Genomic DNA, 26,689 nt, shown 5'->3' with positions numbered 1-26,689 from the left:
TTATAATTTTTTTTATATATTTTTTTGTTTGTTTTTATGTATTTATTTTACATTTTGTTTTATTTTCATTTCAATTTCTTTATAAATAACTAAGTTTACATTGTTTTATTAACATCTTTTAATTACTACATTTTATTTGATAGTAAATTTATTTATTTTTTAGTTTGGGATAGCGGGTGTTTTTAAATGTATTAGGATTGATACACATTTATCTTGCACTACAAAAAAGTTTTTTTTATATATATATATATATATATATATATATATTTATTAAAGTTTTTCAGACATAGAAAAACAAAAAACAGACAGACAAACCCATCATGTAACTATACAAAATCTGTGCAAAATGTAAAATAAAGCATGAAACAAGGAAAAATGGTGACATACAAGAAATATATGACCAACAAAAAACATTGCAATGGATGTAAGAAGATGAAAAAACTTGCAAATCTTCGTAAATGAAACAACAATATTTTTCTTCATGTCCTGTTAGAAGTTTGGATTTTGTATATATTTTGAAAGTCTTTTGGGCTGCATTTTTATATTATAAATCACCTTTGATCAATTTATAACATCCTTGCTGAATAAAACTATTAATTTCTTATACAATTTTTCAATGATAGTGATAAACATCAAAGTTTCATATATTCATAATTAAATACACACCTTTGAAAGAAATTAATGCTGTCTTTCTCCCTCTAACAACTAATCACAGCTCTTTCTCTCTGTCATTGTCAGCTTGTAACGTTCTCTACCTGAACTCAGTGGAAACAGAGTCTCTGACGGGCCCGCAGGCCGTCTCAAAAACAACCAAGTGCACTTTGACCCAGGAGCCTCGTCCTTCACCAACAGTCGTCCACTTCAAAGTGTCCACTCAGGGCATCACCCTCACTGATAACCAGCGCAGGTACAAACACACACGGCCAAGCAAAACAATCTACATAATATCACAGCTTCATTTATATCACTCCCCCAGCATATTTTTAGCTTCATTCTTCAAAAAAGAGATTAAAGTGACTTATTTTAGACGTTCGAGTAAACTACAGGCCTTTATGGCTCAAATCCAAGGCATTAATCATAAAGTAAAAACAGCCTTATCTGGTCAAAGAAGAGCACATAACACAGATAAGCATCAAATCCATATTCTTAATCTGTATCTTTTTCTTTTTTTGCCATATAGACTGTTTTTCAGGCGACATTACCCAATTCACAGTGTGACGTTCAGCAGTGTGGATCCACTGGATCAAAGGTAAAACGCAGCACCAATCTAAAACGCACTACAGCTTTCATGTACTCTGTCTTATTGTATGGCCAAGCCAATAAGTATTGTTTTGAACTTAGCAGGGCTGCATGATTAGAGATAATGTACATCCAGTCGGTTGTTATCAGAGAAAAACCCAGACCAGGTGGTCAGAGATCTTGTATAATTCTTAAAGGGACAGTTCAACCAAAAATGAAACACAAAAATAAGATATTTTGATGAATATAGAAATCCATAAGTCAATGGCTAGTGGTTTCCACAATTCTAGAAATGATCTTCGACAGAAAAAAGAAACTCAAACAAGGTTTGGAACAAGGGGAGGAATGACAGAGCAATGCCTTTTGATATCCTATTATGCTTTAGACTTTGCACATAAATCAGAGATGCCAAAACTAGGGCCTACAGGCCAAAGTTGGCCCATGGTAACCTTTAATTTGGCCCACCATCCCATCTGAGAAGAGAGGGAGAATTAAAAGAGGCAGGATGGCTTAGGTACTGTGATTTGTAATTTAATGTAACCATTTTTTTTTTTGTTTGTTTGTGTGTTTGTTTTATTGCTAAGCTACAAAAAAAAACTAATTGAAATATGAAATGTTTTGATGAAATGTAAATAAATAATTTTTTTATTTAGAAATAAATTTTAAAAATTTTATATACGTACTGTCACCCAACGGATATGCAGACATCAGTGAGCAAAAGAAGGCAAAGGCAGATTCTGCTTGATTTGTGTATTCAGCACTGATCTTCACAGTGTTATAAATGTTATTGTAATAATTTGTCATTTACACTATAAAGCATTAGTTGATACGATTTAAAGTAATGTTTTCTATTTATTTTTAAAATTTTGGCCCACTGCTCTCAGTGATATCTGTTTTTTGGCCCTAAAAAACAAAAATGTTTGGGCACCCCTGGCATAATTAAATAAAAATGATGAGTATTAGCTCATTGGCGCCAGGCTCAAATAAAATAAACAAAGCTGATAAAAAAAAAAAATTGTTTAATTTTCTTAAAAAAAAAAAAAAAACATTTTAATTTTCATTTTAGTGTGAAGTTTGCATTCTCCCCATGTTTGTGTGGGTTTTCTCTGGGTCCAAAGACATGCGCTGTAAGAGAATTGGGTAAACAAAATTGGCCATAGCGTATGAGTGTGTATGGATGTTTCCCAGTACGGGGTTGCGGCTGGAAGGTCATTCGCTGTGTAAAACATATGCTAGATAAAATGGCGATTTATTCCATTGCGGTGACCCCTGATAAATAAAGCTATTAATATAGTTATATAACTATAGAAGTGTGAAAAAAGTTAACGTGAATAATTGGAGATGGAAACACATTTGCAGAATAAACTCTGACCAAAGTCTGTTTAAGGCAAGTCATTTCACTCAGCGGCCATCTTTTGAAATGACTTAGGGCAGTATGCTCGGGCATTCTGTCTAAATAGAAAAACATCAAATTATTCAAAACTGTTAGTTAAGCATACAATTACATTACATATTTGGAATCACCAATAGAATTAAACAACATCTGTCTCATAAGTTTAGTTTCTAAATATTCAAATCAAACTAAATCAGCATTTTTTCAGGTTGCCTAAGCTAATGCGCACTCGAAAAGAACGAGATTATGACACCAACCTGACTTATAGCAGTGTTACACTTTATCATCCTCTGAATAATGATTCGTCAGATTGCGCTGGTCTTCAGAAGTAATTCAAAACTTGGTCTTGATGGCGAATCTCCTCCAGAAATGACAGCGACTCTTTGTTTACAAGTTTGTGGGCATTTGAGTGGTTGCTGTCATGTGATGTATGTTTGACAGGACGGACTGGACCTTACGTTATTTTCATACAGATTACAAAACCAAAATAGTATACCAAAAAAAATAGTAACCAAAATAAAGTATTGTTGGTTCATTTAAAAGTAGGTCTGGGTGATACGGCAAAAATGCAATCTCAATAATTATTTTCCATATTTAACAATAACCATATATATTTCCATATAAGTTGCTAATGCTTCCAGACTTAAAAGAGTTCCCCAACAATGACTGAAGCCACAAAAATTAGAAGTTCCATTAAATGGAATAACATATTTTCGGCTGATAAATTTTCGATGGCTGAAATTTCGGTACATCTTTAATATCAACATTCTGCTTTGTGATTGGCTCTTAGATCAATTTAGTGTAAAAAGTCCAGAGCTTATCATTGTTATGACGTAAATTTTATCGCGATTCAATATCATATAATTTAATGGCCCAGCCCTTTTTAAAAGTACAGATTTCAAGCTCTATGTGAATTAAGTATTCGCTAAGATTCCAGTCTGTTTGTTGACCATAAAACTGTCATATAAGCACACATCTAGTCCGAGCTTCTCTTCTGGAAAAACGTCAGTCTATACTGATTGATATTTGGCTTCTGCACTAGTAGGCATTCTGCACAAAAGTCATTGTAAATTTTATTAACGCTTAGTAACAGCAGCTGTTACGGGTGCAAGGTGATGAGATCCGTCCTCTGTAGGCTAAATCGTCTCATTTCAAAACGCTTTTTTTGGCCTGTGTGGACTTTGAATGACTCACCTTTGGAGGATGCAGCCTCTGAAATTAAGCACAGCTATAGCGAACATTACACCCACTGGGGACTCCATTGTGCCTACCTTATATACTGTTGGTTACTAGGTAACCAATACTACAGTCAGCCGCTCTAACAAGTTGATGGAAATGCACTTAATTTGCATTTGGGATTTTTTTTTCACCCAAAAAGATTCATGTTTGGATGGAAACACAGCTATTGACTCACCGACAAAGTAAATCTAGAAATATCTGTTTATTTCTCCTAATATTATTCAACTCTAGAAAATACAAGATCTGCAGGAAAGTATTTGCCTCGTGTGCTCATCTAAGGCTGTCAGCATGACATTGTTATCATAGATTTCTTCTCCTCAAGAGGTTTCCTGCTGTCTTTTATGCTTCTCTCCTACTTGCTCTGCTTGTACATGTTGCTTAGCCTCTGTGTGTGTTTGTGTGTGTGCCAGGTGGGTTGATGCTGATAACACTTCCTGCAAGTAAGTGCTTTACTTATACACTCCTATATTCTGTTTCATATATATCTTTTCCTACCCTTTCTGGAGTTGTGTTTCGCTGATATGTACATTTAGGAGTGTATTTGGTTCCTCAGAATAAGCACCTTTCTGTCAAGGTGTCTGATATATTTCTACTTGTTTCCTGTAGGATGTTTGGATTTGTTGCACGGCGCAGTGGTGCTTTGGGAAACGTGTGTCACCTGTTTGCAGAGCTCGACCCGGAGCAACCCGCCACAGCCATCGTGAACTTCATCAATAAAGTCATGCTGGGACCTCAACAGCTGCGAAAATGAACACAGTATTGAGGAAAACAAAACCCGGGATAACAAGACAAGGACAAAATGGTATGAAGTAGATGTTGACTGTTATTTATATTTATATAGAGAGGTTTTGTCATTAAGACACACACAAAACTGAACTCAATATTCAAGCTTCCTCTTTTTCTGCCACATTCATATCTGGAGTAAATCAGTAATTTAAGTTCATGTTAAAACCGAGTGCAAGTCATTTTCGATTTTATTACATAGATGTTAATTATATGAGAACAATAACAAGCCAACGTTTTTTCTGATAAATGGATTAATAAATAAATTATAGATTGAAATTTTTGACAATCCAACCTAAGTTGGGTTGAAAAAATGGGCCTTTTAATTGTAGCACTCAGGATACCAAAGCTGTGCGACTGTCATTGTGTTGTTTTTATCTACATTCATTTTGATTTGACGTCCTTGTGCATTTGTTTTTAGTTTTGATTGTGTGTTTTGTATTCAAAATGGCCTTCACGAGCTTCAAAATTCATATTTTTAGTGACTGAGGCATTTTTAAATTCCTACTTATTTGGTATTTTAATAAAAATGAAGGGGAAAAATATGAAGAAAATAAATGCTTAGACTCTTTTTCATATACAGTATCTGATGTCCAGTTAATTAATAAACGTTTGCAGTAATCATATGCTTCCCATTGTTTTCTCTTGAGGGGTATGGTCATTTTTATTAAGAGCATAACTGTCACGTTCATTCATTCATTTTCCTTCGGCTTAGACCCTTTATTCATCAGTGGTCGCCACAGGGGAATGAACCACCAACTTATCCAGCATATGTTTTACACAGCGGATGCCCTTCCGGCTGCCATCCAGTACTAGGAAACATCCATACATACTCATTCACGTACATACACTACGGCCAATTTAGTTTATTTAAGTCACCTAAAGCGCATGTCTTTGGACCGTGTGGGAAACCAGAGCACCCGGAGGAAACCCACATGACCACGGGGAGAACATGCAAACTCCTCACAGAAATGCCAACTGGGCCAGCCGGTATTCTAACCAGTGACTTCTTTGTTGTGAGGCGACAGTGCTAACCACTGAGCCACTGTGTCGCCCCATAACTATAACATTCCGTCATTCATTTTCTTTTCAGCTTAGTCTCTTTATTAATCTGGGCTCGCCACAGCGGAATGAACCGCCAACTTATCCAGTACATGTTTTACGCAGCTTTCAGATGCAACGCATCACTGAAAAACACTCCTACACACTCATTCACACTTATACACTACGGACAATTTTAGCTTACCCAGTTCACCTACCGCATGTCTTTTGAAACTGGAGCACCCGGAGGAAACCCACGCGAACGTGGGGAGAACATGCAAACTCCACAAAAAATGCCAACTGACCCAGCCGAGGCTCAAACCGGCGATTTTCTTGCTGTGAGGCGACAGCGCTACCTACTGCGCCACTGCGTCGCCATAACTATAACAACATAGAGTTATTATTTTATTAAAAATAAGAGTTATAGTTCACCCTAACAATCTAATTCTGTCATCATTTACTCACACTTGTCTTAAACCTTCCTGAACTTTCTTTCTTCTGTTAAACAAAATAAGATATTTTGATGAAAGCTGGAAACCTGTAACCATTGACTTACATAATCGTTTTTCCTATGGATGTCAGGGGTTGCAGGTTTTTAGCTTTCCTCAAAATATCTTATTTTGTGTTCATTGGAATAAATCAGAATCAGAAAGAGCTTCATTGCCAGGTGTGTTCACACATATGAGGAATTTGTTTTTGTGACAGAGCTTCTACACTGCAACAAAAAGACAGAGACATGACAGAAAAAACAGAAAACAAAAAAAAAACAGATAATAAATATATCAGGAGGCGAGGCAGTGGCGCAGTGGGTAGTGCTGTCACCTCACAGCAAGAAGGTCGTTGGGTCGCTTGTTCGAACCTCGGCTCAGTTGGCGTTTCTGTGTGGAGTTTTCATGTTCTCCCTGCCTTCGCGAGGGTTTCCTCCGGGTGCTTCGGTTTCCACCACAGTCCAGTATGAGTGTGTGTGTGAATGTATGTGTGGATGTTTCCCAAAGAGGGGTTGCGGCTGGAAGGGCATCCGCTGCGTAAAAACTTGCTGGATAAGTTGGTGGTTCATTCCGCTGTGGTGACCCTGGATTAATAAAGGGACTAAGCCGCAAGAAAATGAATGAATGAAATATATCAGGAATATATTTGTGATAAATATATACTATATAAAATGTTATATGAGCAGCTGTCATGTGCAAATTGGCATGTTGTTAAATAAGTGTATATATATATAAAGTAGTGATGTTTGTTTCACAATTAATATAATAAGGTGTTCATGAGATGGATTCCCTGAAGAAAGAAGCTGTTTCTGTGTCGGGCTGTTCTGGTGTTCTGTAGCATCAACCAGAAGGTAAAAGTTTAAAGAGGCAGTATGCTGGGTGTGAGGGTTCCAGAGTGATTTTGGGAACCCATCTGCTCGTTCTGGTTAAGTACAGTTCTTGGAGAGTAGGGAGGGTTGCACCAGTGATTCACCCAGCAGTCCAAACTGTCCGACGTAGTCAGATTTGGTAGCTGAGCTATCACTGAAATATGGTATCATCACAGTACTAACCTAAGCTGCAAAAAAGATTACTTTAACCGGTGTAATAATCAAAAATATTTAGTGAAATGCATTGAAATAAAAATGTAGTGAATAAAAAAGATGAGTTATTAACTCCATTTCATTTTTAAAAATTGACATTTTTAAGTCATTATTCGATTAACTTAGAAATTAACATCACCTAAAATTAATAAAAGCTTTTGATTGATGTTAACAAATGGAGCCTTACTGTACAGAATTAATGAACCAAATGCCTATAGATAATCACAAAATTTTCAATATTATGAGTCACATTAACATGAAAATGTTTGTGGGAAAATGAATTACTAAAGTTTAAAAACGCTATAAAAGTTTAAATAATTTTTCACTGTATTTTGAAGTGCTCACTGTATCAATATTGTACATGTTCTCTATGGTGATTATTGAATATCAGAATGTAGATTGAGCCTTTCTGAAACTGTTGATTTACAAGAATTTTTATGCACAACTTTACCTAGGACTTGCAGAGAAAGGGTACAAAAAAACCTGAAAATTTCTAGCGAGCATCATTTAAATGGTTGAAAATGTTTTGAGGTCATAGGAGAATGTTCAGAGCTGATAGGAAGCCAAACAAATAATTTGTGTGTACAACTGAGGTCTGCAGAAGAGCATCTCTGAGCATACAACACATCAAACCTTGAAGCAGATGAGCTACAGCAGCAGAAGAACAACACATTGGTGACACTCCTGTCGGATGAGAACAAGAAGTCCACAATTTAAAGAGACTCACCAAAACTGGAAAATAGAAAACTGGAAAGAGGCTACAGGTAGGTCTGATTTTAGCATAAACAGGATGAAATCATGGGTACACATTCCCCTTTATTAACAGTTAAGGTTACTGGTGTTTGTCTATAATAGTTTGGGGTGAGATTTACTTGGCATATTTTCCACCCCTTAGAACAAACTGAATAAAACACCACAGGCTACCTGTGAACTGTTGCTTACAGTGTACACATATTTTCATTTCTTAATCTGACAGAATAATCACCTCAAACTGGTTACTTGGACATAAAAGGGAGTTTACTAAACTCAAATAGCGTCCACAGTCACCAGTTTTGGGATATGCAGCCGATGGTATCATTATACACCCAAATCTTTAAGAAATATTACTTTGGTGAATATATGTCATGAAATAAGCGGATCCATTCTGGTACTAGCAGGTTGTACCTAATAAAGTGGATTGAGTGTATGATTCACATTAGCGTTTCACTTACATCCACAGTACAGCTAAAATGGTTTTATAAAGTAATCGATGTGAACAAGATGGACTAATGCAACTTATTCCATTATAGCTCTACTCTTATTTCAAATGTTTACATAATAGAATGGCCATTAAAGCAAACACTGGTCATTTTCATTGTGCTTAAATGTTCATTTATTGTCCCCAATTTCGACTCCTTTTAAGTAACCAGCTACTAAATATCCTTATTTTCTCTTCAGCACTGACATGTGATCATGCTTCATGTCAAAGACACTGTCCTTGCTTGCTTTGTAAACATGCTCTTGCTGAAATAATCACTTTCCTCGTCGGTTTGTCTCTCTGAAGCGTTGTCCTTGCGATTCCTAATTGAACAAGACAACTTATTTGTTTTTAATTTTCAACTACAGTGGCTTTTCCGCACTTTCAAAAGGACGAGGTCCCACCGAGATTTGAACTCGGATCGCTGGATTCAAAGTCCAGAGTGCTAACCATTACACCATGGGACCGCGCTGCCGCGAAGAGCCGCATCAGTGCTCTTATTCCTCCCGTGGATACACACGCTGCTGTTTTTTATATCGTTGATGTGGTTTTTATCGTCATTTACAGGGGTCTTCGTGTTTATCATGTTTTTTCTGTCTGAATTTATGATGTTTCTTTTATGTCGTGTATATGCTGTCTGGCTAGCTTATTAGCCACGGCAGCGATGTTTACTCAAATCATCTGTGTTTTCTGACTAATATTAGCTTTATCAGTCGTGTTAACTTTTGTGTCAGTATAACATTATATCTTTAATTTGGTCCAAATCTTCCGCATATTTTGAGGCGCTTTGCGTATTTACTATACAGTATTGCAGAAAAAAATAAGTAGGCTATTTTCATATATTTCTTCTGTCGACCTGTTCAACTTGCTCATCGCTGAAAAAGTAACATACTGAGCTATAACAGCTGAAAAGAGCCATATAGTGTATCGTGTATTATTACTATTAATTTATACCATGAATTCAGATTGACTGTCTTTTAAATAGTTAAAACCGTATTAAAGATTACTTCAATGTGTCTAATGTTTATTTAGGTGTAATGATCATAATAAAATCAAATAAGGTTAGCATTGATATTATATATTATTAAGTATTAGCAAGAGTTAAACGGTGTTTTGTTTTTAAAATGTATATATATATATTTTTGTTATTACTGTAACGTTAGCCTCCACACCTTTTTTTTCAGTTTCCTTTTTTTTTACATTCAACATTTTCATTCGAGATGTAGCAAGAGAGATTAGGGGATTTCCCTTCGTTTTCCATTTTCAGTGTTATAAACAAAGTTACCGTATATATTAGCTTATAAATAGGATCAAATAACAGTAAAATTCTACACAATTTTATCTATTTTTGCATGGTATTAAGCTAAATGCTGTGTATGAAGCAAAAAAAAACTTCCTTATCTTTATTAAATATATCTATAATAAATATATACTATAATAAACATATACTATAATATAGTTATTATAACACCAAAGTATAGAGGTAATTTTATTTTCACTCACACAGTGTATTGCTGATAATATTTTGTTTGCTGATTTTTTACAATTATTTTAATGCATGTTTTAATATATTTTCCGTTCAGCATCCTGATTGGCTGGCTGTCCTTGATCTTTGACCTACAATGGAGTAACATTCTATGTGCCTCACACATTCCAGTGTTCTCCAAAAGGTTATGACCTGTTACATCACTGTAACCGTCAGAACATTTTGTGCATGGCAAATGCACGAGAGGAGAACAAAGGTTTTGGAAAAAAGTGAGTATTATCTTAGTCTTGCAGATGCCTGTCACGAGAGGGACCTTTACGTAAACATCATGACAGAGTCATCTGAAGGTCATAAGAACCAGATTAAACACCACAAGCCATAGATTTACATCCCATTTTGTTAATAGTGTAATGGCATTAAACCTATTCAATAATCACGGGTAGCTGTTTACATTTCCTATGTACAAAGCATGCTAAGTACCCTACACGTTCCCCTCTATATTTACAGACAATAGCCCATATGTTCCCGAGAGAGGACAACGGAAAACCCCCTAACCAACCCCCACACCTCCCTTTTACTTCCGTTTATGCCTCTAGAATCCTCCTTTCTCTTCGACAACCCATCATGCTTCTCTTCCTTTACCTCTACATTCACTGCTTGCTTATAACCTTTCTTATCCCACTGGGTGCCAAAGGGCTGAATTCCCCCATGTGGCTCAGCTAAGACAATCAAAGCTGCATGTTATTTTTCTCTTACAGACACGCTCACGTCATGTTCTCATGTCAAGGCCTAAAACAGAAGCCTCTGCTATACTGCTGCAGCAGACACACCCAAGTAAAACATGAACTCATCTCTTCACAAACCCAAATATTATATTTAAAAAAGACAGCCGGACATTTCCATGACTTACTGCGGTAAATGTAGTGAGTGCGGCCGACTGCTATTATGTTAAGTAGGTTATTGGCTCAGGCTTAAATTGTTTTGCGTTGTGTTTATGCTCTTCTTAAAGGGATCGTTCGCTCAAAAATGAAGAAAATGCTGTTTATTTTCTCCCCTTCAGGCCATCCAAGGTGTTGGTGGAGTTTGTTTTCAGTGGAACATTTAAGAAGATTTCTGTCATAACTGTGGCTCTAGATGATTCATAACATGTAAGACAATGGCTACCAGCACTTTGAGAGTCAAAATGCATATATACAGACAAGGCTTGATGAAAACCTGCTGCTCCTGATAATTAAATGAGGTCTTATGTTAAAGGAATGGTCTGTGTAAAAAGCTGAACATTATTTACAGCATTAATAATACTGTTACATAATTAATAACAACATTGTTACCTAATTAATAACAACACTAACTCACAACCTCAACAGTCTAAAGCATGAGCTTCCAGTCATAAAATAATGTCCTGTATATTAAACACTGGGAATCTGTAAAGTCAATTAATCTTTGCAATGGGCTATATCCGCAGCTAATGTTTTTCAGCCCATGATGAACTTCTGGTTAAAGCTTTATGTGACTATTTTTATTTTTATGAGGATCCTTTTACAGCGTTGATGTTGTATTGTAAGACTTAAGATTGATTTGGCTGTAAACCGTAAAAAGGGACAAAAGATCGTTTAAACACAGACACCGTCATTAGCAACAGGCTAGTGCAGAAACTCCTTTGAAAAAATACTCTGCAGTTTTGCTCTAACATTAATCAAACACAGATGACTCAACTAATCAAGGTGTTCAAGACTAGACTTTTAAGCAGGTGTGAGTTGGAGGTGGTTGGAGGTAAACAATGCAGAGCTGCAGGCTGTGGCCCTCCAGGAATTGAGTTTGAGACCACTGGTTTAAACGGTCTTTCGTCTTTTTTTACGCTTTAACAGCCAAATGAATGCTTAAGTCTATTTAACATATTATATTTGAATTAGATTACCGCATTGATGCTGTAAAAACAACCATATGAAGTTGAAAATAGTCACATAAACCTTTCACCGGAAGTTCCTCATTGGCTGAAAAACACTAGCTGCGAATATAGCCCATTGACTTGCATTTTATCAATCAACAAGGACCACATTTCAGCTAAAATATACTTTTTGATCTTCTATGTAAGAAAAAGTCACCTACATCTCGAATTACCCAAATGTGCATGAATTAACAGCAAATTTCCATTTGAGAATGAACAGTAAAATGCATAAACAAGGCCCTTTTCACACTGCAAAAGGAATGTTAGGTTTGCGACAACACATTAAGTGAATGCTTTTCAATCGCTCCACTGTTTCCTCAGTGCAGTGCAATGCAGATTTCAGCGCATGACACATTTCTACTCAAGAATGATGCTCGACCTCATGCGGACAAACTGTTTACCTCGCTGCTGCTTCTGACGTCACGACACACCCCTCGCGCGCGTGATTGTGCGAGTGTGTTTGTGTGTGCGCGCGCAGCCTCTGCCCGTGAATGCAGTGGAGCTCGTGCGTGCGCGAGTGTGTGTGAGTGAGTGAGTGAGTGAGTGTGTTTTGCTTCAGGAATGTGGGAGTTGTCCCCACGCGCTTTACGAACAACCGACCTGTCCAAACAGTGCGCGCGTGGCAGAGGATGTCACACCAACCAAAACAGCGGACGCTCGCTCACAGCACAATCTTTGATCCGTTATTGGAGGAAAATCCGCCGTACAGGGTAGAGTCGGGGCGGGGCGTAATTACACGGAGTCCCATCTATTTAGGGTCAAGTACAACATTTTTACAGTCCTAACCAGCGTGGGTTCAAAGTTTGTTTTGTGCCCGGAAACTGCGAGTCGCCCACTGGCCGCGGAAGAAGCGCGTTCAGATTCGACCGTGTGCATTGTTTGTGTGTACGTTACGTTAGTTAACCCACGGCGAGAGAAAAAAAAATCCGCGCGGGATGGATTACAAAGCTGCGATAGCCAGCATAATTCGTTAGCATCTCGTCGACTAGCTCCTCCAGAGGCTCGATCGCGAGTACGGGGCTGCGGTGCGGCTGGACGCGGAGCGAGGCGACCCTCTGCGGGCTGCGCTGCCGAGGCGGTGGGCGTGTTTTCTCGGCGTGCTAGCATGTGAGCTGGCGCCAAGTTCTCGGCGTGAAGAAAAAGAAAGAAAAAAACAAGATTTACAAGTTACGGATTGGAGAGAAGCAGCAAAAGTCACATCACGCTTGATCGGAAAAGTTGCACGCAGGTACGAAGCGAGCAGTTTACTCTAACACACACTATTATCAAAGTGAACCTTGTGCGCTCACTAATGCAATTCAAAACAAAAGCTGCTAGTCTGCTAATGTTAGGTAACCTACTCAAGTGACTGCTTTTTTCATCCTGGCACATGAGATCCAGAGGGAGCGAGAGAGAGAGTTAATGTGTGTAGTTTGTGAGCTAAATTAACACTAGAATGTATTCGTTGTGTGTGTGTTTGGTGCACTGATTGAATGCGATTTAAACACCGACCTTGGCGAGTTATACAACATGGAAAACTTTGCACATGCCTCGGAGTGCAGCTAGTTCTGAAGAATGACCTAAAGCAGCAAATCCGCGCTAATGAAGCGTCAATTGTATTCAAAGCGATATAAAAGCGTGTAATGTTAATGAGTGTGATAGTAAAGCTGCGTATCAGCTCATCTGTTGCGGTAATTTTCAACTGCGACATCATCCAGACACAGCGACAATTTCGCGTCTGTGGCGTTTAGCAGCTCTTCAAAGTTACTTTTTTTGGAGATCAGTTTTCCTTCGCTAACTGTTTTTCTTTTATGTGAAGTAAAAGATTTGCTAAACGAATGATTAATTGCTCAACAAGGAAACGTATTACGGCTTCAGATGCGATACCTTTTATATAGCAGTTTGCGGTGTCACTTTCTTGTAAAATATTAGCAAACAATTTAGCATTGCATAAAGCTTAATATATAATTTGCTAATATATATTAAAATAATCACAATGTAATTAATTTTTCATTCATATATTTTGGCATATTTCTGTTTCATCGTTGTAATGTTTCATTGTAAATGAATGTTACTGTTTCAATATAAACATCTGCCCTTGTTGTTTTTCTGTCATCATAACAATGCTTTATGGGCAGAAACTAATTTGATAGTGCTCTGTATGTTTCATAAGTCCTGATGTTGATATAAAAATGTTTAAGCATTCAAACACTGGCGATATTCAGGTAATATCAGTCATATTAACCTCAGCAGTGTTGTTTAACAAAATGCCCTTATGGATCGTATAGGAGAGAAAGAGAGAGAGCGTGTGACTCTGACATGAAAGCACATTGTGCTGTTGGTATGTTGAGAATCTGTTGTAGTGTGCAGAGTTTGTTTAACATGTCTGTTGAACTGGCCTAGGACCTTTTCAGCACTCCAAATGGACAACTAGTTAGGGCATGTCCGACTAGCATGAACAAAAGTAAACTCCTGCAGATGTTTATTCTTATTTCTTAAGTTTGTTTGGGATGGAGTCAAGTGGTAAACCTTTAAAATCAATGTAATGGTTAGCCTTTTCCCATGTAGGATTGGCTAATAGATTTGCTCTGCATTGTATCAGATAATGTGTTTGTGTGGCTGTGACGCAGTGGCTGTTGTTGTTTTCTCTTTTCCTACGATTCTCCATTGTGCAGATTCAGGGCTGCAATGGTCTAATTTGAGTTTAAATGGAAAGAGATAGTCAAGCATGTAACAAGATTAGACGTGATACCTTGGAAGGGTTTCAAAATACTATTTCCCTGTTATTCAGCACTACTGTATGTCTTTCATATCTACATTACTGTTAAATGGTAAGATGTAGGCATGGGGCTGAATAAGATTGTGATGGTGTGATTTGTTTTGTGATTACTGCTCTAAAACAGATTATTTTTAAATGTCTGGATAAAAAACTAAAACTTTTTTCCTCTTTGAACACAAAACATTTTATTTTAAAAACATTTTAAACATTTTGGAGCAGTAAACATGTCGTGCTAAATAATTAAAATGAATCATTGACTTCTGCTGTCTTCATTGGTTTAAAAAACTATTTTCTGCTGGAGATACTGCTTTCCCAAAAAAAGCTAAAAAGAAACGTAAATAAATAAATCTTACATGTACTGTAGGAACGATATAGCAGAAAATTTTGGCGGTTTTAAAACCTTGACTTTTCCAAATCGCGGTATACCTTGAAAATGTTTATTGTTTCATGCCTAGTAAGATGTTGTGTATTCATTTATTTAAAATCAATACTGCTCTTCAAGTTCATCAAAGATTCTTCTTTCCAATACTTAAATAAATACAGTGTAACTTTTGATCATTGATAAGGAAAAAAAAAAAAGATTTCTGAAGGATCATATGACAGAAAAGACTTGAGTAATGACTGCAGAAAATTCCGCCTTGACTGTACAGAAATAAATGACAATACAAAACAGTGATTTTAATGAACTGTAATAAAATTTCACATAATTTCAGTGTTTCGGTTATTTTATACAGTCAATTGTGAGAGACTTTTTATAAAATCATTTTAAAAAGCTTGCTTTAAACCACACACTATCCACTAGGCATGGGACGATAACCGTTATCAATGTATTCCTCAGTTTGGAAAAGTCAAGAGTTTTCTGTTATACCGTTCATAAGGTATGTGTAAGATTTTTTTTTTGTTTTTTGTTTTGTTTTTTTAGGACAACAGCAGAGAAGATGTCAAAAGATACCAATTTAAATGGTAAAGAAATCAGTGTTTTTGAAGCTAATGAACAAAAATTCATTTGAATTATGAAGCCTGCCATGTTTACTGCTCCAAAATATTATAAATGTTTCTCTAAATAAATTCTATTGCATAAATGTGTAGAATTCACACCTTTTATGGTAGCCTATTGCACGTTTTCTGACGCTTCAGTTTGAATCTGAATCAGTTCATTTCTGTTTCTGTTGAAATGATTTAGTAGCTAGAACAAGCTCAACAATCTCTTCAAAAGAGGGACTCACAAATTAAAATTTTGAATTATTTTGGTTTATTGCCTGATAAGACTGAACAAAAAATAAATAAATAAATGAAAAACCCAAAATAGCAACAGCAAACATTGAATCGATTTTTGACCACCTCATATAGCCCAATTTTGTAGGAAAAATGCTCTTTATGTAACAAATTTCGTTTGTTATAATTTGTATCTTTATTTTAATGTATTTTTTGTTAGCCAGTTATCTACAAAATAATCAAAAAGAGCTAACACATTTCAGGTGAAGTGACTTGCAAATAATACTTTTTTCCAGCAATAAGGGAATTATGCATTAAAATCAAGTGTGCCTATTATAACATTTTAAAATGTGTATTTCTGACCTTTATTTAATAGATTTGAGTTATGAATTACAATATCGCAGTACTATTTGGCATCTTGATACTTCAGCTGGTATAGTATCGTAACCTGAATGAATAGTATCGCGACAACCCTTGTGGGTTCTGCATTTGAATTTACTACTCGACCAAAAGAAAAGAGCGTTCTATACAGTAGGAATGTGAGTAGTATGAATGAAGCCAATATATCATGATCGCGTGAAGCACCCGCTTCACTCCCATTCATGAATTTTCTCATGGTGCATCATAAGATCGCGTAGCGTCTATCGGGAGTGCACTTCAGAATCTTGCTGGAAGTAGCAGATCATCCGGGTACTTCTCGCATATTGATTTTGGATTTCTATGAATTCGGACATGCTACTCGCCTCGGCTTGCATACTGTTTTTACTATATAGAGTACTATGTAGTATGAAAGTAAGCAATTTTGGGCGCAACCATTGTATTCAAAGTGGGAAAAAGTTCTTGTTTTCTTTTACCCAGACATTTAAAAAGAATAAATTTTAAAGCATTAATCACAATATCGTCAAACTGATGATTTTATCCAAGGTTATCATTCTGCCAGAATCTATGAGCACACACCTCATTTAAAAAGGAAAAAGAAATTCTCTCTCTTGTTTTTGTATTTAAATGACTAAAAAAGTGTGCATTTGCTACTGCGCTCCAGAATGTACCGCAGTAGCACAATCTATACTGCCCTATACGGGATGTTTACATGTTTCCGTATGCTCCAGAATTCCCATGCACCTGCGTATTATCTTCATAGTCGTGTTGGTTTGAGTGCCAGCGCCATGCAGGACCTGCTTCGCACACGTCGCTCTGATGATATGTTCCTTTTGTTTAAAGGAGCCGGATTGTGATGTTTAGGTTGTTATTGTGGCGGTGCTCATTTCAGAGGCTGGAATGTGTGCGCCTGTGTGTAGTTTCTGTAACTCTAGGCAGAAGCTGTGAGGCCTTGACTGTAGCCCTGTAGAGAGGCCCATTGAAGGGGAAGTTGGCTCTCTGTGTGTGTGTATGCGTGTGTGTGCATGCAGACCACTGGGATTGGACACAGGGTAGAAAGACCCCCTGTACGGAAGGAGGGAAAAAAGGGAGGAAAGAGGAAGGAGGAGTCACTTACACTTTTTTTTCTGGTCATGTGTGTTCTTGCCCCGTGTTTTGCATGGACCGAACGAGTGGTCGCGTTACGGCAAGGGTAACCAAAGACGAATATGTAAAGAGACTATTCACAGCTGAGAAAGATTTCTCATTAGTAAACAGCCTAATTTTGAACTCGGGCCATTTTGTAATGTAACTTGAAGACTGTTGGCCTAATGTTTGTTTGTGTGCTGCGGCAGCTAATGTTTTACAGGGCTCTCTTTGTCTTTGCATCTTTTTTAAGTCAAATTTGTTTGCTTATGATGAATTTAACAGGTCAGGAATAATTGATGTTCAGTGTGAGGAGGTTTTTCAGCATGATGGAGTGATGAATGATTAATGTATGTCTTTGCGCAGCATATCCTCAGCTTCTGTGGATTGGTACTATTTGCTCAGGGCTTGACATTGCTATATATGGCTTCGCTAAACCGACACAGGCTTAGAATCAAATAGACTGAAATAACAGAGAAAATGTAGGATTTTACTGATTTCTTTTACGTTGTTTTCTGTGTGATCGGTGGCTGTGTAAGGGATAGTAATGTACAGTCAGCCTAATTTAAGGCCTCATGATATCAGGAAGATGCAGATTCATAGAATTGGAATTAGCTGACCAACGCATAAATGTGATGTAAACGGGCAAATTTTGGATGCTAAATCAGAAGTGGCACTATACGCCTATGAACTAGTGACTGTCAATGATATTCATGTGTGATGCTCATGGTGTTGTCTGCTGTCTTGTTATATGAGGATGTGGACCCGTGAACTTCTTTTCTAGAGATGCTCTGTGAGTCATTTCTTCTGTACTTTACAGTTGTATTAGAGAAAAGCTTTTGTTTTTGTTTGGGCTGCACAATATATAGTTTCAGCATCGATATTGTTATGTGTGCTAGAGGGATGCAACGGTTACAGATTTTAGTTGTACGGTTCAGGTTTGGGTGGTAATATGGTAAATGGTATACTGCGGGATCTGAAAATAGCAACGGTATCAGTTTCGATATAAAAAAACCGTCATAAAAAACAATGCACTTATATAGGAGACAAAGATTAAATATTAAAAACAATTTATTTAATGCCTAAAATGTGTATGCGTGGTTGTCATCACGATACAACTTAGAGGAGAAAGAGAGAGGTGGGAAAAGATGGCGAGTTGCGAACTTGATCTCGAAAAAGAACACAACTTCTGCAGTTTGGCAGTATTTCTGGTTTCGACTGAACGATAAGGAAGAGGCGGTAAATACGGATGAAGCAATTCGGCGAAAAACACAGATGAGGCAATTTGGCGGTGAATACAAATGAGGCAATTTGCAAATTGTGCAACACAAAGGTGACTGCGAAAGATGGAAATACCTCGAACCCAAGGGGCCCTATTATACACCCGATGCAATGTGGCGCAATGCGCAACGTAACTGTTGTTTGCTAGTTTCAGCTTGGCGCAAGAGTTGTTTTGATGTTTTGCGACACGCTGTTTAAATAGCAAATGCATTTGCGCTCATGTGCGCCCATAGTTGTCCTGGTCTAAAAAGGGAGGCGTGTTAAAGCGCATTGCTGGCGCGTTGCTATTTTCTGCTTTTTCCGTTTATTCATGACAATTTGCTTTTGTTTAATTTTTATTATTATTAGCAGTATTATTTATTTTATCCATATTTATATTTGTTTTATTTAAAACAAGCTTAAATTTGTCAGGTTTTAGACCATATGGAGTACAGCATGTGTATTTGGATATAACTCAGTTTTTTGACCACACTTTATTATTATTGTTAATTTATTAGTTTGCTGGAAATTAGAACTGAAATTAGAAGCAGTTTTGAAACAAATCTTTGCGCTTAACAAACAAAATTAATTAATAATAGGCTAATTGATGTCTGTGCATACAGAGCTAAAGTGAAAGTAGATAATGAGGAGGCCTTATCTTTCATTTTCGCGATGTAGATGCTCTGTTTAACTGTTTTCTTGCTAGTGAAACATTCAGTTTTTCCACTTACAAAGTCCGTCATGTAAATAGCAAATGCACCATGGCGCGACGCAACTGGCTCTTAAAGGGAATGGGAGATAAGGTTTATTATCTGATTGGTTTTATTATTATTGACTGAAAAAATAAGCTCAACACTTTTAGACCATGCGCCACGGCGCAAAGGAGATTTTTCCCTCCTTATATTAGCAAAAGTGGATTCTGACACGTCCTTAATGCGTTTGCGCCCTGCGCTGTGCACTTTGAGCATGAGCATGCATCGTCAAAATAGAGCCCAAGGTCACAAATATGGTATTTAGTTTCTGAATGGTTTAGACACAAGCCAACAATTTAGTGACGCTGTCTGAGCCTTACGTCACTTTTTTTTTTTACCGTATACCGAGGTAAATAGGGAGGAGGTTTGATGGTATCAAAATTTAGATACCGCTCAAGCTTAATACGATTATAGTCGGAGGAATAATCACGGTTTCACGGATATCACGATTATGCATTCATTGATTTAAACACACGACTAGTTTAGTAAATCACATGAAAACTCTTATTTAAAAGTTTTATTTATTTATTTATAACAGTTTTGACCAATATGCACGCACAAGCCGCACACATAATGAACTTGCACGATCAAAAGATTGGATATGGGAACAGCCCTTTTTTAGTAGTAGCTGTTTTAGTAATAGCCATAGTTAAAATCAGCCTTTAATCCAGTGTGTGTGTGTGTGTGTATTGTGTACAAGCTCTGAACTTCTAACTAGCGCACAGTTGGAGCAGTTTTGTTCCGTTTGTTGACGAATTATAGTGTAAATCGGTTAATTGTTGCATTCCTAATGTGTGCATCTGCAGTAGTCACATCGAATAGATCTGCAATATTGAGTTAGGATTCTTCAGTGTTGATGCAGAGTTTAACCACGATGGAGTGAAGTTTTATCATTTGCATGTTTTTAAGGCCTGAGTGAGATTTTATTGTATTGAGGCGCAAAAAATTGACCAATTGTATTGAATTATTTACACCATACAAACTTTGCAGTGGGAATTCTATATATTTACTTATACAAAACCATAAAACATCCACTGTTTATTTAACTTTTTTTTTAGGGCTGGGCTGATAACAATACATCGAATCGCGATTAAAATTTATGTCAATAACAATGATAATCTTTTTGTACTTTTATATTGATCTATGAGCCAATCACACAGCAGAAATGTACAACAATGAGAATCTAGAAGTGTGTTGATATAAAAGATGCACCGAATTTTCCAGCCGCCACCGAAAATGGGTTATGCTTTTTAATGGATCCTCTTATTTGTGTGGCTTCAGTCATTGCTGGCGTACTCTTTTAAATGTGGAAACTGGAAACATTAACATCTGATATTGAAATATATATCTTTATTGTTCAATATGGAAAACAGTTAATCGAGATTGCATTTTTGCCTCTCGTCCAGCCCTACTTTTATCTTTGCTTTATTGTGTTTATCATTACATTTTGTTTATTACATTTTATGCATGATTCAATCCCCTAAAATGATTCACTGTCATTGAAATTATTATATTTAGTTACACTTTAGGGGCCAATTTTCACTATTAACCTGTTGCTTTCTTAGCATGCATGTTATTGAGTTAACGCTTATTAGTACTTATATACTACATATTCTGCATGTTCTTATTAGATATCTCTAATCCTATTCAATACCTAAAATAGCTAATTAGGAGTTTATTTACGCAAAAGTCATAGTTACTTGTTTGCTAATATTAAAAATTGAACCTTAAAATAAAATGACCATAAATTCTTTCCACATAATTAATGCTATTCAATCATTTGGGGAAATTTTAAATGCAGTATATTGAAGAAAACAAAAAATATTGCAATGTCACATTTTACCAATATCGTGCAGCCCTAGTTGTACAGAGAAACTCTGGCGGTGTTTCTATTTATTTCAAAATAAAGATTCAGTATAACTATTATTATTATTTTTTTTTTAAATTGATAAATTAAATTAACTATTAACATGATGGCAAACGAGCGTAAAAGAATTTGGAGAAATATATAAATCCCTTTGGGAGGAAATATGTTTCACATAGAGTACTACAAACTGCATACTAGACAAATATACGGACATAATGTAGGGCTGGCCAATATGGAAAAAAATTCAGTCTCGATAAATATTTTCCAAATTTAACAATTGACCGTTTATGTTTTGTTATAAGTTTAAGTATGTAGTATAATGGCATTATTGTGTAATCAGACACAGAAACTGTTAGGGCTTAAAACTAGAACTTCAAAAACAATTTTGTAATTAAATAACTTAATTCAAATAAAATTCTTATAACTGTATATATACCCTGACTTTTCCTAAATGTGTGTATAATTCTTTCTAACATTGTTATTTTAATTACAAAACACAAATGAGTTCTGAGGATTTTTACTTTAAATGGCCATAACGGTCAAAGTGACCTCATGCATTTCAGTGTCTAATACTTTTCCTCATGCCTTTGAATATGTGCGCCTCTGTTGCCTAGCAACTTTCTGCTAAACAAAAACATAACTTTCTGATAGCAAAAACATAAGTTTACTTCAGACTCGTCCTTCAAAATAAAACAAACATTTTCACTGTGGTGAAAAAAAGTCTATTCAATTCATCTTTATTTCTAAAGCACATTTACAATGTAGATTGTGTCAAAGCAGCTTAACATAGAAGTTCTAGTAAATTGAAACTGTCAGTCGATTTTTCAGAGTTAAAGTTAAGTTTAATTCAGTTCAGTGTGGTTTAAATTTCACTGCTGAAAAGCCAAACACTGAAGAGCAAATCCATCGATATAAAAGCATTGATGAAAAAACTTTGCTGTTTCACTTGACGGACAAAGTGAGGTATGCACTTCCAGGTAACTCATGCACATATATAGACTATATTTCTAATTGGCATGGCCCGGTGTAAGATTCTGACAGTATGATAACCTTGGATAAAATTATCACAATTTTATAGTATTGGGTTTACTTCTCTAAAATAGGTCGTTTTTAATTGTCTGGGTGAAAAACAACAATCTTTTTTCCCCTTTGAACACAATGTGTTTTATTTTAAGAAACATGTAAAATAGATATTTTTTATTTTAAACTTGTCATGCCAAATATTTAAAATAAATCATTGATTTCTGATCTTCATTAGTATCAAAAACACAGATTTATTTACAATTTGAGAAGGCATCTTTGGATATCTTTTTTTTTTCTTTGGATATAAATTAAGCAACTGCACTATTTGGCACTGTTTGGTGAAGAAGCAACTTGTTTTTGTTTTTTTTTGTTTTCTGTGTATAAGCGAGATGTTTGCTAAATCGTGGGCTGACCAGTAGCTTTTGATTTGGAGGGTCCTTTTGCTGGAGATACTGTTGCCCTAACAGAACTAAATTAAATAGGAAAAAAAAAAGCTTACACACCTTATGAACAGTATAACAATATTTTTGCCGTTTTAAAACCTTGACTTTTAAACCGGGGTAACCCTTGAAACCGGTTATATTGTCCCATGTCTAATTACTAAAAATATTTCTTTACCCTATTTTTTTAGGGTAATCAGTTCATAATATTTGTCAACAGACATTCAGAATTAAATTCTCAAATGTCCAATTGTTTGAATGAAAATATAATGTAACTGAAAATGAAATTCAGTCCAGTCTTCTATGAATGGTCGCTATGGTCATGCTGGTAGTTTCAGAATTCTCATACTTACTATGTTAATTAATGTTATTTTGCACTTCTCCATTTTTCTTTATTGTTTTCTCACTTTGTCTGTTTTCACACTTTTGTGGTATGTCTGTACTGTCTAAAATTGTACATTTGATTTGTCATAATTTTACAGCCCTATCCTGATAAGTAATGCTTAATACTGCGGAAGCTGCCGTCAGTATTTTTTGTATATTGTGACAGTTCCTTGAGTAACAAAATTTTATATGAGAAAACAGTGGGCGTGGCTGGGGTTTTTTTTCTGCAAGCTGATTGGATGTTGTAAAGTAGACTTTTCAGAAAGATCGGGAAAGGGGTTTGGATACAGTTTTTACAACCTTAAAACTTTACAACCTCCTCCTCCCCAACAGTGCATTTTGTTGTCAAAACTGACAGTTTGAATTGCGTAATTAAATATGTTAGCCACGTCCAATTCCTGAGAAATGCGTAATCTGACAGTTTTAACTGTAAACAAACAGGAAGTGCATTTTCAGATTTGAACTAAAGGTTAGAAGGGCGTACTATTATTTATTCTTAATGACATGCACAGGTGAAATGTTCACCTCAAAACTAGCAATGTGAGCTAACAAAACATATAGTTAGTTTTGGTTTCTTTGAGACTTGAAACACACTTGGGGATATGGCCCATGTAAGTGTAAGCAGGAAAAAATCACATTTGATTTCGATTTACTCGAATCAAATTCAGATCTTTACATGTGGAAATGTATCGGAAATGAATCGGATCTGTGCCCTCATGTCTGCATTGTAAGTAGCTAGTTCGAAGTTTCACCTGTCAGCGTGAGTCTCGCGTCATTAAAAACTATAGTGAATGACGTCAACTCTGTGATTCCTTTATTTCAGAACAGACTTCAACAGAGTCCCAATTCTTAAATTTCATACACAAGGACTAAAAAAAGCTTTTATATTGTCATGTAGCACAAGTATTATGGAGCCAGATCAATCTTGAAAATAATAGTTAATACAATAATACAATAGTAATACAAAATAAAATGTATACATGCACAGTACAATTCACATTTACAAAATCCAATGGGCTCCTTGCATGGCTAGAGTTTTATAGCCAATGATAAACTTCCAGTGAAAGTTTAATGTGATTATTTTTAATTTCACAAGGTTGTTTTTACAGCATCGATGTTGTAATGTAATTAAAATACATTCAGTTAAATAGACTTAAGCATTCATTTAGTTGTTAAAGCGTAAAATGTAATGAAAGACCATATAACCGCTAGTGCCGTCAGCAGGGCTGGAGAAAGCTAAACTGCCACTCTAGGCAAAGGACAATCACGCCGCCCTCAACCCGAAAGTGACCGGTTATCAAAGTGAAGACCGGGTGGTGAGGGAGGTGTGGCGGACATAATTGATGACGTGAGTGGTGAGGGAGATGTCGCGGACGCCACCCTCTCTATTCTGCTGCCACAGGCGGCCGCCTAGGTCGCCTCTATAGACGTGCCGGCCCTGGCCGTCAGTAGCAACAGGCTATTGCAGAAATTCCATTGAAAATACTGGAGTGAAAATAAGCAGTCATATTTTAAAGACATGGCGGGTGGAATGGAATTTAATGCAGAGCTTCTTGTCCAATCTGAGACCCACTTAATATTGTATATATAACAGGCAGTGAAGATTGCTGATTTTTGAAGAAATCAAACCTTTAATGCGACAATTTTGTAATGGAAAGACCGGAAGCCCTTGGGCTGCCTTGCTGAAAATATGTCTGTGTGCATATAGCCCATTTGTAAATTCTAAACACAATCCATAAACACAACAACCGATTCAAGAATTCACAAGTAAATATCAGAAATATTTTGACCAAATTAATTGGGTTTGTGTATTTTTGAATCGTTTGAATCTAGGAATTGGATTCATTATTTGTGTGCAATTCAATATTTCCCCCAAATTGCACAGCCCTATTTTCAACTGTTTTTAGTTTTTAGTTTGTTTGTTTTTTTACTGTGATGGGGATAGAATTTGATCAATATAAAAGATTTTAAGCTTACATCTTCATACAGGCTGTCCGTGGGTCTTAAAAATATTAAAAGTTACATATTAAAAGTTACAAATTCATAATGAGAAAATTAAGGCCCTTAAAATTTATTAAAAAGTTTTAATCGCGTTTTACAAGGTCTTAAATATTGTTTAAGCTTTGTCCAAAGTGTTTGACTCCAAAAAAAAAAAAAAGATATAAAAATATTAATTTTTTTTGACCCACGGGATTGGTTCAGGCCAGGTGTGTCCAGCCAAGCTTTTCCGTTCAGACGATGTCACATAATTTGCGACAAACATGGGAAGGTGATTTGACGCTGCCCACATGTAGCAAAACCCTCCGCTTGTTAAATCGTGATGTATGAAATACTGTTTCAGGGTACAAGCTGCTACTCATTTGAATTGAGTAAGTATTTGTTTACAGACACTTTTTATGTTTTGATCATGATTTTCGAAAGTATTACATCGCTTTGTAAACGTTTATTATTACCATTTGTAGTCTCCCCATAGAGTTTGATAGAGCTATTGGACTCGGAAGACGCTTCGCGTAACATCACACTTAACAAGCCGATATATCAAAACAAAATGGCAAAATGGGAAAATGTAAGTTTGCGTACTGATTGGAGCAAGGTTTGTTTCTTCTGAGCTTATCAGAGTTCTGTTGCATGGTTGTGCTCCATTGATTTATTTAACTGTTTATAAACAACTGTATATTAAGTTTAAGGTTTGATAGTGATTAGAACTTGAAGTGGTGATGAGGTCTTAAATATTCTGAGAAGGATTTTAAAAAAGGTATTAAAATTACCTTTAGGTTTTCTGCATATAGCCTGATATAGGTCCCTAACCGAGGGACTTTTTCACTCTCCCTTATGCTGTCTTGTAGGTCTTTTTTCTTTATTCTGGTGGAAATTACCGAATTTACATTTTTTGCTGACATATCCCTTTAAACAGTTTATGTTAAAATATTTTGGTTAAAGAAATTTGATGTTTACGTGCACGGATTGAATTTGGGTTTTCCCTGAAGTTGGTCAAATCTAGACCAGCTTGATTTAAATGCATAAAGCCTTAGTTTGTTTAGCATTAGCGTTAATGCAAATGCTGCCATGTGGTAAAGCGTCTTCAATAAACAATTACTTACACATTTACATATCTTCCACACCGTGCTGGAAACTGGACATTAGAGAAAGGATCCGTCCGAAAAATGACTTTACCATCTCCTTATTGAGTGTTGCTTGGCACGACTCTGAGTTTGTATTTGTGTGGTGTACTTGTGGAATTTTGTGTGTTGTGAGTGTGTGGCAGTGTTATAATCTGGCGGTGTGTTTCCAGTCAGGATCGTTTGAGGACAACAGCAGTTTCTGTGTGTTCTGGACCCGAACTGACCCAACTGGCTCTGCGCATTACACACACGCACACATTCCCTTGGCTTGTGTGTGTGTGTTTGTGTGGAGGAAGTGTGTAGGACAGTTTGTCTCAAAGTCTCTGTCTGTTTTTATGGTTTTTTATGGGGCTGCTGATCGTTCTTGCATTATAGCCGTCAAAGCCAGTTTTGCAGGGCCTCTCCAAAGCGCGAGAACATTTCTAGCGA

The 26,689-nt window shown here is 36.3% G+C and overlaps 2 protein-coding genes and 1 non-coding gene across 7 annotated transcripts in view; 2 read left to right on the top strand and 1 right to left on the bottom strand.

Moving 5' to 3' along the window:
- tns2b (tensin 2b) overlaps positions 1 to 5,276 on the top strand; it is a 37,087-nt gene extending 31,811 nt beyond the window's left edge. Inside the window, exons 23-26 of one of the 2 annotated variants that reach the window (XM_087257656.1) lie at positions 739 to 907; positions 1,181 to 1,249; positions 4,282 to 4,311; positions 4,478 to 5,276. In XM_087257656.1, the coding sequence (XP_087113782.1) occupies positions 739 to 907; positions 1,181 to 1,249; positions 4,282 to 4,311; positions 4,478 to 4,622 (413 nt within the window). In that variant the 3' untranslated portion in view covers positions 4,623 to 5,276. The remainder of the gene's footprint in view (positions 1 to 738; positions 908 to 1,180; positions 1,250 to 4,281; positions 4,312 to 4,477) is intronic. The other variant, XM_087257657.1, reaches the window with a different exon arrangement.
- Positions 5,277 to 8,897: 3,621 nt separating this feature from the next.
- trnaq-uug (transfer RNA glutamine (anticodon UUG)) lies at positions 8,898 to 8,969 on the bottom strand. The gene has a single exon. It is a non-coding gene; the product is annotated as a tRNA-Gln (tRNA).
- A 3,701-nt stretch (positions 8,970 to 12,670) lies between these two features.
- The window catches only part of vdrb (vitamin D receptor b), a 53,282-nt gene continuing 39,263 nt past the window's right edge, over positions 12,671 to 26,689 (top strand). For 2 of the 4 annotated variants that reach the window (XR_015492813.1, XM_087255780.1), the window contains exon 1: positions 12,671 to 13,164. Coding sequence is in view for 1 of the 4 variants with exons in the window: in XM_087255779.1 (XP_087111905.1) it covers positions 15,633 to 15,657 (25 nt within the window). In the remaining 3 variants the exon portion in view is untranslated. Of the gene's footprint in view, positions 13,165 to 14,047; positions 14,141 to 15,616; positions 15,658 to 26,689 lie in introns of those variants that run through there. The other 2 variants (XM_087255779.1, NM_001159985.1) reach the window with 2 other exon arrangements.

The sequence above is a fragment of the Danio rerio genome, chromosome 6, assembly GCF_052040795.2.
Source record: "Danio rerio strain M-AB ecotype USA chromosome 6, GRCz13ab, whole genome shotgun sequence".
In the NCBI taxonomy this organism is placed as follows: domain Eukaryota; kingdom Metazoa; phylum Chordata; class Actinopteri; order Cypriniformes; family Danionidae; genus Danio; species Danio rerio.
This window is presented reverse-complemented; position numbering and strand designations above follow the sequence as displayed.